This window comes from Schistocerca gregaria, chromosome 2, assembly GCF_023897955.1.
Source record: "Schistocerca gregaria isolate iqSchGreg1 chromosome 2, iqSchGreg1.2, whole genome shotgun sequence".
NCBI lineage: Eukaryota > Metazoa > Arthropoda > Insecta > Orthoptera > Acrididae > Schistocerca > Schistocerca gregaria.
Genome location: NC_064921.1, coordinates 847,954,136 through 847,968,524, shown reverse-complemented (window position 1 = coordinate 847,968,524; position 14,389 = coordinate 847,954,136). Strand labels below are relative to the sequence as shown.

Here is a 14,389-nt window from a genome sequence, read left to right as displayed (position 1 = left end):
AGAAGCCTGACACAAATAAGCGGAAATAACGTCAGACTTTGCTAAGTTCCCGTGTGGTTACCGCCGACATACATCCAAGAAGGGATGGAATCTCACCAGCTGACGAATCTGGCATAGGTGACCCTTCCAGGACGATTGCTCCCGCCAGCACAGCCCAGGCAATCGCTGACACAAACAAACCTCCCCACCAACGGTAACATGGTAGTCCCTAGGGAGGCTGCACCTCTTTTAACTAGCCCGTATTCAAATCTACCATCTTCGACATTATTATAGAGCAAAGTGAGCATCGTTAGGACAGCCAGAATGTGGGAATCGTTTGGGGGCGTTAAATAATAAGATGTAAATTTTAGAACAAACAGGAAATTTGTTCCTTATTCGGAGTATAAACTAATGTGCCCAGGTTTGTTCGCAAGGCTCTGGAAAACCATGCTAAGGGCGAAGGATCATGCGGAACTGAAGTCCGTAAAGGGTTTTGGGATGAAATACATCCTGGTTAGCTGGGAGCAGGTGCCGGAGAAAACTAGTGGCTTTGAGTGTCTGCCCTACGGTGGTGGCCAAACAGACAACCAGTGCTTCCTCTCTCTCAATCCCTATTGGCTGCAGACAGCTAGTGAACGGTGCGTAGTAGGTCACGTTTCTCAGCCACAGACAAACCGCTGCTGAAGTGAGGATCCTACTTGACACTCTCACCAGTAATATTGGTTGGTTGAAATGGCTCTGACCACTATGCGACTTAACATCTGAGGTCATCAGTCCCCTAGAACTTAGAACTACTTAAACCTAACTAACCTACGGACATCACACACATCCATGCCCGAGGCAGGAATCGAACCTGCGACCGCAGCGGTCGCTGGGCTCAGACTGTAGCGCCTAGAACCGCACGGCCACTTCGGCCGCCGCCAATAATATTCTTGAACATCACAAGAACATATAAAAATAAAAAATTCGAAATAAGTATCACACTGGTTGCGCGACCTAAATGATTTTGTGTTGTCACTTTTTTTTCTTTTTCTTTTTTGCATCGACTGTCTTCTAACTTTTGTAATGTAGCTTGCTACAGTTATCTGTGCTATACCATTTTCCCTATTTTAGATCTGTACTTACTCCACCCAATTCCCTGAATTATTTGTTGTATATATTTTCAAATTCAGTATTCGCCCAAAACTTTTACGGTCTACTCTTCCATTTAGTACCTTGTAAGTTATTCCCTGATGTCTTAACACATGTCCTATCATCTTGTGGCTTCCTATAGTGGCCTTTTCCACACCTATACTCGCCGATTCTGTGGAAAACCTCCTCCTTTGTTATCATTCCATTTAATTTTCAGTATTGTTCTGTAACACTACATCTGAACTGCTTCGATTCTCTTCTGTCCTGGCTTTCCCAATTCGACATAATTCTGTGAGCTATGAGTACATCCTCAGAAATTCCTTTTTCAACTGCTGACCTATGCTAGATAACACTTCTTGCGAGGATTGTGGCAATCTCCTTCTTATATCTTCCTTGCTTGTCATGCGTTTTTCTTACTTCCATAGTAGCAGAATTCCTTCACTTTTCTACATGTGGTCCCCAGGTTTGAAGTTAAGTTTTTGAGTATCTCTTTTATACTGATCCTCAGTATTTTCGTCTTTTCTTAATTTGTCATTAATCATATTCTGTGCTCCGCAGGCTGTTCATTCCATTTTGGAAACCTGTGGTAAGTTCCTATGGGACCACACAGCTGAGGCCATCGGTCCCTAGGCTTACACAGTACTTAATGTAGCTTAATCGAACGTCCGAGGGAGGGGGGGGGGGGGGGGGGGGGGAGGTGGCAAGGCGCCTGAGACCACGCGGTTCATACCATTCCCGAGATCCTGTCTTCTTCCTAAGCTTCATAGGTGATAATGATATCATGTGATAATTTTGTCATTGATAACTTTTCATCCCGAATTGAAACTTACTATTTTTTATTCCCTTCATTGCTTTCTCGATACACAGGTTGAACAACAAAGAAACATTGCATCCGTCGCTTACACACTTTCTAGTCGTAGCACTTCTCTCTTGATCTTCCATTCCATATGGAGATTATTCCTCAACAAATGTAAAGCACTATACACTGGTGTGTAAAAATTGAGGAAGAAACTAACTTTGGCATAATGTATCACCCCCAAGTAACATAGCTCGATGAAATTTGGACCATATATAGAAAGAATTTTCACGGTAGAGTACAGGTGGTAACTGAAAGAAATACATAATGAGATGAACAGAAATGACACTTTTATCAAGTCAGAGAGATTCATGATGGTCCCCTGGAAATTAAAAAAAAGGGGTATTTAATTGTGTGACTGATCACGCCCGACGACAATGTATGCTCTGCAACGTGCTCCCATGCTGGTCTTGAGGTTGGTAAGGATTTCATCTGGTACTTCGTTCCATTCCTCTACCAGCGCGGCTGGGTGGTCGTTGGAGCATGAGGACGAGCTGCAGCACGTCTCCCCAACGTATCCCACACGCTCACGATGGTATTTAAGTCCGGTGACCCAGCGGTTCACTCCGCACCCCATACCCCCCCCCCCCCCCCCCCGTTCCCGATATCTTCTCGTTTCAAGAGCTCCTCCACTTCCTGTCACCCATCGTCATCTACATGTCATTGCCGAAAGCACCACAGCACGTGGGGGAGCAGTGCGGTGTCACAATAACGTGAAATGGAGAGTGTACCGTGTCCGAAGATTTGGAGGTCAGATTTTGTCTCGCTATATCACAACACCTGGACCACTGAAACGATCACGTTCGACAGTGCTGGACGCATCTTCATGTGGCGAGAGCTGGGAATAAGTAATTCACTTGTGACCTTGCCGAATACATTCCTTTTGCTGGTCCAGGTGTTACGTTGTGATGAGGCATAATGTTACATGGGCGTGCTGACCTCCATTTCTTTGAACGCGGTACACTCACCGGTCAACATTGTTGTGATTCTGTTTTCCTTCCACACGTGCATCTTTTCATGGGTGCATTTGGCCCTGACTTCGTTTTTATGGGTGACAATGTGCTCCCGCATGGAACTGCGTAAGTGGAGTAGCTCTCGGAACGAGAGTATATTCGACGAGTGGATTGGTCTGCCCGTTCCCCTTATGTAAATCCCATTCAGGACGTGTTGGATGCGTTGAAAAGACGTATTGTACCACTTCTACATGTACCAGCGAGCATCCAGTTCTTGTTAACAGCGCTGATGGAGAAATGAAACACCCTACCACAAGAGTAGTTTACCAAAGTTGTGACCAACCAGGGAACACGTTGCAAACTATGCATGCCGTCTGTGATAATCACATGCCGTATTAAGAACTGTTTCCCACCTTTTGTAGCCGGCCGCAGTGGCCGAGTGGTTCTAGGCGCTACAGTCTGGAACCGCGCGACTGATACGGTCGCAGGTTCGAATCCTGCCTCGGGCATGGATATGTGTGATGTCCTTAGGTTAGTTAGGTTAAAGTAGTTCTAAGTTCTAGAGGACTAATGACCTCAGATGATAAGTCCCATGGTGCTCAGAGCCATTTGAGCCATCTGAATCAACCACCTTTTGTAGTAACCCGGGGCCATCATGAATCGCGGTGACTTCAGTCTTATTTATTGTCTTTCAAAAAAAATATCATTGCTGTTCGTCTCATAGCGTATTTCTTTCTGTTACCCTCAGCACTGCACTGCACTGCACTACAGAAATTCTATGTGTCATCTACGTTTCAGCGAGCTATTTTCTTGGTTGGTGATAAATTATGCGAAAGTTAATTTCGTCCTCAAGGTTTGCGTACCAGGTTAGTTTCAACAGTTTTTTTTAATTTCTGAGAAGAAATTGGTTTGGGCGTTAGCATTCACTTAGTCCGTTGCTGAACTGTTCCAGGACTGACGCTGGTATCCCTCTTGGCCTGATGAATGAGTACCGGGAGGAGTTCCTGTCTGGAGCGCGGTCTGGAGTCTGCGAGGACAGGGTGGAGCAGTGCCGAATGGACCTGGAGCGAGAGGGTCGCCTGGAGAGACTACCTGGTGGAGAGCTGGCGCTGCGCTAGACCATGGACTACAGCAGATTCCAGCAGGCGAAAGCTGCAGTTTCTGTCCACACCCCCTAAGATGATCGATGAGAGCTATGTTTGGGGAGGGCTCATAGTGTTGACTACAAGTGTGACTGATACATGATACACGGACGATTTGAATGACTTTTGTTCCAGTCTCCTGTCTGTGTCTGTAATGATCCTCTGAAACAAGGAGTACTTAGCAAGGTACGAATTCAAATGTTACTCGAATATTGACGTATATATTCCAAAACAAATATTTTCATTGCAAACTACGAGAGTTTCTGTATACACCAAATTCTGAAAGTCTAGAGGTGAGTGTAAGAGTCACAATTGCAATGTCAAGCGGTGCTCAAATGCCAGGAAGGAACAGTCTTACAATAGGAGTGACTTAATGTGTATGTCTAAATTGTAATGCGATAATTACGAGCTACCACATGATGAGGCAATGCTGTCTAGATAGACTCTTCAGCACCCTACGACTGTGGAATGTATGTGTACCAGCAGTATGATTCCTCTTGAACATAGTGACCAGTTTTTGCTGCTATTATCATCTCAATCGATCAGTGTGACTGGAATGTGTTAAACACAACTCCTTCGCGCGATAGGCATTGTCACTGAGTTAAATGGTACCGGCAAATAGCTACCGCAGCAAGCAACAAATGGTGAGTGAACTGTATCCAAGCCTTTCCTCGCTGCCTCACAAATAAGCACTCCGTCGAAATGGATCAGACTGGCCTACTGAGTGCACTGGCTCACCTGAAAAGTATCAAGGAGAGCATAATTACAGTCCATGAGATAGGTAACCACGTGTTGTTGCAGGAGATGTTAGTTGAACTGGGCTCGCGTGATCGCCTTTCCAGCCATTCTGACAGTCTTAGTTCCTGTCACAAGTATATTCATCGGTTCAGTGCCTTATTGGCGGTGAATTGCGAATGATGAAATACTGTCACAAATCATAAACTTTAGCAAATAGTATTGTACGTCGTAAGCGGTATTTAAATGATTTGAATAAAGATTTTAACACAGGTTTTTTATATTTATTAGTGATTAAACTGTGGAGACCTTTTATTTATTATGAAATAGATGCATCTCAGAAATATCGTAACACATATAAGTAGCTTGTTGCAGTTGTACAATATTCTCTAGCCTATCACTTTGTTTCATTCATCACTTTGACAATAAAGTTTCTGTAATTTACCAATATATTTTTCCAGTTATTATCCTGTGATGGTATAAGGACATTAACAACAGATTCCATTACGATCCATTTCCATGATCATCACTTTTCAGTTGACTTTCAACGTTACTGTGTAAAACAAAATAGTGATATATCTAGTGAAATTACGTGCAGCACATCGTGCAGTGTAATCGTTATGTAAACACTCCTGTTTTTAGGATCAGGATTTTTCGAGGTATAGCCCCCGATTCGGATGTCCGGGAGAGGAGTTGCTATGGAGGAGGTTACCATGAGAAAAAGATTGAGTAATCAACGAAAGGATAATGTTCTACGAGTGAAGTGAAATGGAAAGAAGACGAGGATTTCTGGTCAGATGAGTATAGTGTAATATCAACAGTAGCAGAAAATGGTATAATGTGAGAAGGATTCGTTATGAATAGGAATATACGGCAGAGAAAGTGTTACTGTGAACAGTTCAGTGATATGGTTGTTCTTATCAGAATGGACAGCAAACCAACGCCGACAGCGATAGCTCAGATTTACATGCGCACGTCCCAAGCTGAAGATGAAGAGACAGAGAAAGTATATGAGGATACTGAAAGGGTAATACAGTATGTAAAGGGAGATGAAAATTTAAAAGTCGTGGGGGACTGGAATGCAGTTGTAGGGGAAGGAGTAGAAGAAAAGGTTACGGGAGAATATGGGCTTGGGACAAGAAATGGGAGAGGAGAAAGACTAATTGAGTTCAGTAACAAATTTCAGCTGGTAATAGAGACGAATCATAGAAGGATGAGGTATACTTGGAAAAGGCCGGGGGATAAGGGAAGACTTCAGTCAGATTGCATCATGGTTAGACAGAGATTCCGAAATCAAATACTGGATTGTAAGGTGTACACAGGAGCAGATATAGATTCAGATCACAATGTAGTAGTGATGAAGAGTAGGCTGAAGTTTAAGGGTTTAGTCAATAAGAATCAATATGCAAAGAAGTGGGATGTGGAAGTACTAAGGAATGACGAGAAACGCTTGAAGTTCTCTAAAGCTATAGGTACAGAAATAAGGAATAGCTCAGTAGGCAGTACAGTCGAAAGGGAATGGACATCTCTAAACAGGGCAGTCACAGAAGTTGGAAAGAAAACCGTAAGTACAAAGAAGGTAACTGTGAAGAAACCATGGGTAACAGTAGAAATACTTCAGTTCATCGATGAAAGAAGGAAGTACGAAAATGTTCAGGGATTTCAAGAATACAGAAATACAAGTCGCTCAGGATTGAAATAAATAGGACGTGCAGGGAGCTAAGACGAATGGGTTGTGTGAAAAAATGTAAAGAAATCGGAAAAGAAATTATTGTTAGAAGGAGTGACCCAACATACAGGAAACTCAGAACACCCTTCGATGGAATTAAAAGCAAGGCTGGTAACATTAAGAGTGCAACGGGAATTTCACTGTTAAATGCAGAGGATAGAGAGGATAGGTGGAAAGAGAGAGTTGAAAGCCACTATGAGGGGGAAGATTTGTCTGATGTGGTAGAAGAAGAAACAGGAGTCGATATGGAAGAGATGGGAGATCCAGTATTAGAATGTTAATTTAAAAGAGCTTTGGAGGACTTGAGATCAAAGGAGACAGAAAGGATAGATAACATCCCATCACAACATCTAAAAACATTGGGGGAAGTGGCAACAAAATACTATTTACGTTGGTGTGTAGAATATATGAGTCTGGTGACACACCATCCGGCTTTCGGAAAAATATCATCCACACAATTCCGAAGACTGCAAGAGCTGACAGGTGCGAAAACTATCGCCCGATCAGCTTAACAGCACATGCATCCAAGTTGCTGATGAGAATAATATACAGAAGAATGGAAAAGAAAATTGAGGATGTGCTAGATGACGATCATTTCGGCCTTAGGAAAGGTGAAGGCATCAGAGAGGCATTTCTGATGTTGTCGCTGAGAATGGAAGCAAAAATCACGACACGCTCATAGGATTTGTCGACCTGGAATAAAGCGTTAGACAAAATGAAATGGTGTAAAGCGTTGAAATTCTGAGAAAAATAGGGGTAAGCTATAGGGAGAGACGGGTAATATATAATACGTACAAGAGCCTAGAGGGAATAATAAGGGTGGATGACTAAGAACGAAGCTCTCGGGTTAAAAATGGTGTAAGACAGGGACATAAGTCTTTCGGCCCTACTCTTCAACCTGAATGTAGAAGAAGCAATGATGGATACAAAAGAAAGGTTCATGAGTGGAATTAAAATTCGAGGTGAAACGGTTATATCTTTCACTGATGACATTGCTATCATGAACGAAAGTGAAGAATTACACTATGTGATCAAAAGTATCCGGACACCTTGCTGAAAATTATTTAGTAGTTCGTGGCTCCCTCCATCGGTATTGCTGGAATTCATAATGGTGTTTGCCCACCCTTAGTCTTTATGACAGCTTCCACTCTCGCAGGCATACGTTCAATCAGGTGCTGGAAGGTTTATTGGGGCAATGGCAGCCCATTCTTCACGGACTGCTGCGCTGAGGAGAGGTATCGACGTCTGTTGGTGAGGCCTGGCGCGAAGTCGGCGTTCCAAATATTGCGAAGGTGTTCTATAGGATTCAGGTCCGGACGCTGTGCGGGGCAGTCCCCTAAAGGGATGCCATTGTAGTATATCAACTCTGCCACAGGCCATGCATTATGAACAGTTGCTCGATCATGTTGAAAGATGCAGTCGCCATCCCCGAACTGCTCTTCGACAGTAGGAAGCAAGAAGGTGCTTAAAACATCATTGTAGGTCTGTGCTGTGATAGTGCCACGCAAAACAACAAGGGGCGCAAGCCCACTCCATGAGAAACACGACCACACCGTAACACCACCGCCTTCGAATTTTGTTGTTGGCACTACACGCGCTGGCAGATGACGGTCACCGGGCATTCGCCATATCCACGCCCTGCCATCGAATCGGCACATTGTGTACCTTGATTCGTCACTCCAGACAACCTTTTTCCATTGTTCAATCGTTCAGTGTTAATGTTTACGCTCCTTACACCAAGCGAGGCGTCGTCTGGCATATACCGAGGTAATGTGTGGCTTATGATCAGCCGCTCACCATGAAATCTAAGTTTTCTTGCCTCCCGCCTAACTGTCATAGTACTTGCTGTGGATCCTGATGCAGTTTGGAATTTCTGTGTGATTGTCTGCCTAGATGTCTGCCTATTACACATTACGAGCCTCTTTTCTGTCGGCTAGTACGCTTTCATGCTATACGTGTCCCTTCACGTTTCCACTTCACTATTACACCGGAAACAGTGGACCTAGGGATGTTTAAAAGTGTGGAAATCTAGCGTACAGACGTATGATACAAGTGACACCAAATCACCTGACCTTGTTCGAAGTCCTGAGTTCCGCGGAGCGCCCCACTCTGCTCTCTCACGATTTCTAATGACTATTGAGGTCGCTGATATGGAGTACCTGTCAGTAGGTGGCAGCACAATGCACCTAATATGAAAAACGTATGTTTTTGGAGGTGTCCGGATACTTTTGATCAGATAATGCTGAATGGAATGAACACTCTAATGATAATAAGATATGGATTGACAATAAATCGAGGAAAGACGAAAGTAAAGAGAAGTAGCAGAAATGAGAACAGCGAGAACCTTCTACCTAGGCAGCAAAATAACCAATGACCGACGGAGCAAAGAGGGCATCAAAAGCAGACTAGCACTGGCAAAAAGGGCATTCCTGGCCAAGAGAAGTCTGCTAGTATCAAACATAGGTCTTACTTAGACGAAGAAATTCTCGAGAATGTAGGCCCGGAGAACAGAACTGTTTGGTAGTGAAACGTAGAGTGAGGGGAAACCGGAACAGAAGAGAACCGAAGCATTTGAGATGTGGTGCTACAGACTAATGATGAAAATTAGTTGGGTCGATAAGGTAAGTAATGATTAGATTCTACGCAGAATCGGAGAGGAAAGGAATGTGTGGTAAACACTGACACGGAGAAGGAACAGGATGATAGGACATATGTTTAGATATCAGGGAATGACTTCCATGGTACTAGAGGGAGCAGTAGGGGACAGACGTATAGAAGAAGACAGATATTGGAATACATCCAGCAAATAATTGAGGACTTAGATTGCTAGTGCTGCTCTGAGATGGAGAGGTTGGCACAGAAGACTGATGACCCAAAACAAAATTGCCGAACCATCAGTTTAATAAGTTGTGGTTGCAAAATACTAACATGATTATGTACGGAAAGACTGGACGACTGGTAGAATCTGACACAGGGGAAAAAGTTGAGTACCGGATAAATAAGGAAAGACGCAAAGCAATACTGATTTCATGACTTCCATTAAAAGATAGGCTGAAGAAAAGCAAACCCAAATTTGCAGCAAGTTCACTGATTATTCTGTCGCTTCTCGATAGAAGAGCGTAATTATAAATGAAACGCATAATATCGTATATGTTTTACAGGATTAATTTATCTAGTTATCCAGTTTGCGGCTTACAAAGCCATCATCGTGCTTTAACTGAGTCTCGTCGTCAAAGCAGTTACAATATTTGTAAGCAACATGGGAAAAGAAGACTCTTCTAGATTGAAGCACTACCACAGCGTAAATGTCGTCTTTTATAATGCAATGGTAACTCCATTAAAAAGTCATGACCTAAGCAGTAAATAAATATGACGAAAGCAAACCAGGGAAAGCATTAGCATTAGTACCTCTACAACAATTCAAATTAAGTTAAAACAATCCAAATAAGAAGAAATTATTACTGCACGAGAATACTAAATAATAGTTTGAAAGGTACCTATGGAAAGAAACAGAACCAGAGTAAAACTAAAAAGAAAAGAGTTGACAATTTTAACAACTGGAGTAAATAGCCCACTACAATAAAATAAAAAAGATTCAGGAGAATGGAGGAATAGAAAAGACAGTGTAATAAACTTTGGAAAACTGTGAGGACTAAGTGAATATCATAAGAGGGGAAGTACTGAGCTGTGTTTTGGTCAATTAATATTGAACAAGTATTGTGGGCCAAAAGTTCGCCAATTTCCAAGGCTTCCAACACGTTGAGTTTTTGGCATTTGTTTGTTATGTAGAGTACATGTGATTGTGGCCGGTAGCATGAGCTCTATATTAATTCTTACCTGCGTCACAAAGCGAAAATCTGTTCTGCTCTGCCAAATACCTGTAATGTCTAACCTCGTTGCAAGTCGACTTGTAATTTAACCACGTAGCACATCTAAAGCGTTGTAAAATAAATCCATATTTAGTACGTGATACGCGCAACGATTGCACAAACATTTCAGAATTAATCTCGCCACTTTACAATGCGACTAAGAATGGTTGTACATAGCAAATTTTCAGTCGAGAAGACAAAAATATGAGGATCGAGGATTACGTAAATAGTCTGACTGGGGCATCTTCTAAGGCTGGAGGATACAACTACAAAGGAAATCTTCAAGTGAAAACCGACAGGAAGAAAATTAAAAGGAAGTCCACGTAAGAGATACCTGGATGATATGGATGAAAACATCAGAGCCCTAGGAATCAGAGAATGGAGAAAGAAAGTAAAGGAGAGGGCAGAATAGAAGGATATTGTTAAGAAGGCAAAGACTAACGCAGGATTGTGAAGCAACAACTAGAAAAAGATTACCTAAATCAAAAGCTTATTTCAGCTTAGTTCCTGTATATTAAATGAGAAAGCAGGTAGGGTTAAAAAGACATTATTTGAAGGTATAAACATGATCCTATTAAACACTGTTGGACTAACAATCACTTGAACAAGCACGAACACGTAAAACGGTCGTTGTAAATTACAGAGTTTCAACAGGATATAGTTTCTCCATTAAGTGCATTTGAAAGAATGAAGAGAGAGGGAATGATTCCCTGAGTACATGTAAGGCGATCGAAACATAGCTGCCCAGACTATTTTATATTAACCCTGGACTGAATTTCTCTTGAAATGAAAAATCTTCCGTAAGTAAGTCACTCATAGCTATGCACTGGAAGAAAATGCAAATGCACTACCTCATTCAGCATACTCCGAGATGGAGGTAACGGCATCTCCACACTATCATTGCCAACGGTAGGAGCCGATTACAAGAAGTCGTGACCAATCAGAAGGAAGCAAGCAAGTAAGTAACATTATCTACTCGTACCGTCATTAACTCTAGTACCCCAGAGAGGTAGTCTCCTCCCACGCGCTCAGGAATAAAACTGCCTGAGGCAAATATTACAGATACTGATACTGCAGCCACTTCTCCTCGTACAGACGTCTTACACAAAGTTTTCTCAAGCGAGCTCTGTGGGAATTTGATGCTGCACCTAACAGGAGCCCGCATCTCGTGGTCGTGTGGTAGCGTTCTCACTTCCCGCGCCCGGGTTCCCGGGTTCGATTCCCGGCGGGATCAGGTATTTTCTCTGCCTCTTGATGGCTGGGTGTTGTGTGTTGTCCTTAGGTTAGTTAGGTTTAAGTATTTCTAAGTTCTAGGGGACTGATGACCGTAGATGTTAAGTCCAATAGTGCTCAGAGCCATTTGAACCATTTTTGAACCTAACAGGAATGACCTGTTTAGCGCCTGTGTCGACAGAATCTCGCCACCCTGAGAAAATTCATATTGTCCTGTTAAAAAATACTTTCAAGTTGATGTCTGTCACTTGCCGATACAGTTTTGCCACATCCGCTACCGCCTACCGCTCGGTAATAGACGACACGCGTAGAAATGGAAGTGGAGGCCGCGTGGTATGAAGGAAATGGGAGATGTTCTGCCGACAGCCTGTTTTAAGTGGCCAATGACTGAACTGCGGCAGATGAAGCAACTTGTACCCCTGAATTTTAAGTCATATCCTAACTTAACCGTAACTTCGTGATGTACAATGTACCCGAGAAAATAGCAATCAACAATCTGCGGAAGAAATAAAATCACGATCGCTTTGTTCACGGCGTTTAAGGGTCACATCTACGAGCATGCCTCATGAAAAAAAAAGTTTGATTGTATAACCACCCTCTGCAGCAAAATTCCAGTTTTAGCGGTAAAAACAAACTGTAATTTCTCCCTGACACTGGTTGTCTGATACTGTCGTCACACTGGCGACACAGGATCCCGCTTTATCAATCATGAGCAGGCATGAAAGGCCCTTGGATGCAGATTATAGGGAACACAAGCAGATTCCAAATGAAACATGAATTATGAGAATAGAAATAATAGCAAATAAAAAAGTCAATGCTATGTTGAAAATGATACAGCCAAGTATTACAAATAAAAAATTACATTTACATCAGTTAACTGAATAAACATGGTGATCGAAGTCTTTTGATTAGCCTTAGAAAAATAAAAATTTTGCTGTTCTGGACGAGATTCAAACTTCTTTTTTTTTGCCATTTATCATGATCGATCTTTCATGAGTTGTACAGACTGCATTACATGCCAAGCAAATCAAATGTGCTCCTTTTTTATTCTGTCTATTTTGTTCAAAAACACCGTAGACAAATCTAAAAAAGGGAATACGAAAGCATTATATACTATCATAATACCAAAAATTTGTTTGCCCTTTAGTAGAATAGTACTCTTGGCCTACTTGTTAATTACATAAACTAATATTTCGTGGTAGTTATCTCCAGATACTTCAGTAAAAGAGAATTGGTAGAGTTATTTCCCAGAAATACAAACTGTGCAGCTTTACAGTACCTTCGGAGACACCGCAACCTACTCTGCACGTCCTTGAGTTCATCCTCGACTTCCAGTAGCAAACTAGCATCTGCCGAGGCTGCGGCAACGACGGACGCTGCTGGACGAAGGGAGACCGTAACGGCGGCTGGGAGCTCGTCCAGTGTGCGTGCTGTCAGCTTCCACAGAACCGTATCAACCTTTCCTGGGCTTCTTCTTCAATCTCTCACTCCGTTCCCCTTCCATTGCCTCTTCCAACAATTCCCTCATTATTTTTGTTGCTTCTGGCACCCGCACTAATGACTTTTAGCCTGCATGAATTCTGTTGACTTCTGCTGTGAACCAGAAACTCTGAGTGTGGCTGATTGTTTCTTCATTTGCATCTGTACAGAGCTGCTGTGAACCAGAAACTCTGAGTGTGGCTGATTGTTTCTTCATTTGCATCTGTACAGAGCTGAGATGAGCCATTATTGTACGTATTTTGTTCACCGCTTTCTTTCGCTAAAATCGTGCAGACACTTTTCTTTGCTGCTTCTTTCAGTGATTTCTTCACTTCATCTTCTTCCCTCCGTACTGCTTTTATTTGCCGGTTCTTATTTTGTGGGACTATTCATTAACCAATTTCTTTCTATTTTTTTCTGGTGTCTTCTCGAACAGCCCCATTTTAAACTAGAATGACACTTCTTAAACTTTTCATGACAATCACTCCCACGTAGCAAGAAACATGTCATGCTGGCTGTCCTTGTACAATCGTAGGCCAGATATCTCACCTCACATGAACCATAATATTGAAACTGTAATGACTGAAGAAAACTGGCGTGATACGTGCTAAAAAAGCGACAAGCTACGAGTAATTCACTGCAAAATGTTAGTTAACAATCTCTGCAAATATATTCTATGACTGGCATTGTCTAAACCACAGTCTCTGAACTGCACGTTAGGTTCATACGCTAACCACTATGCTATTCCACTACTCTGAAAAATGCTGTTATATTTATGATTCTGCTGTCCCAGTGGCAACGATTAATTGACAGCCTTCAAAAATTCAGCTTCACATAATCTCGAGCGAAACTCATCTAAGGTAAGCCAATCTCTGTGATTTTAATAAACAATAAATTGCGCCTTGGGCGGAAGGATCCTGTAGTGTTTGGTTAGTGCTGCGTATGAAACGTGTGTATTTCGTTATCATTGTTATGTGTGTGTGTGTGTGTGTGTGTGTGTGTTGTCATTGTGTGGTTACCATATGTGATGAAATGTGAAATCAAAGGGCCAGGTCCAAGATTCTGGATTCAAACACATTAAGAAAGAAAGTCAGACGAGGAACTGGAAGAGAATTGAATAATTTTTGTGGCAGTTTGTCGACTATTAAAGGTTTGGGGGTGACGTTGAGCGCTCTGACTGGAGGAAACCCGCTCCAACGCTTCAAGTTTGAACTACCAAGTAATTTTAATCGGAATATAATGCATCTGGTGTATTCCCATCTTCTAGAGAACTGTCAGCGCTC

General features: G+C 42.4%; 1 protein-coding gene and 1 pseudogene across 1 annotated transcript in view; one reads left to right on the top strand and one right to left on the bottom strand.

Moving 5' to 3' along the window:
- The window catches only part of LOC126335206 (uncharacterized), a 33,809-nt gene extending 28,565 nt beyond the window's left edge, over window positions 1-5,244 (top strand). The window contains exon 3 of the mRNA XM_049998218.1: window positions 3,872-5,244. Coding sequence (XP_049854175.1) covers window positions 3,872-4,037 — 166 coding nt within the window. The 3' untranslated portion in view covers window positions 4,038-5,244. The remainder of the gene's footprint in view (window positions 1-3,871) is intronic.
- On the bottom strand, window positions 4,796-13,548 carry LOC126336005 (charged multivesicular body protein 3-like; annotated as a pseudogene).
- Between the last annotated feature and the right edge of the window lie 841 nt (window positions 13,549-14,389).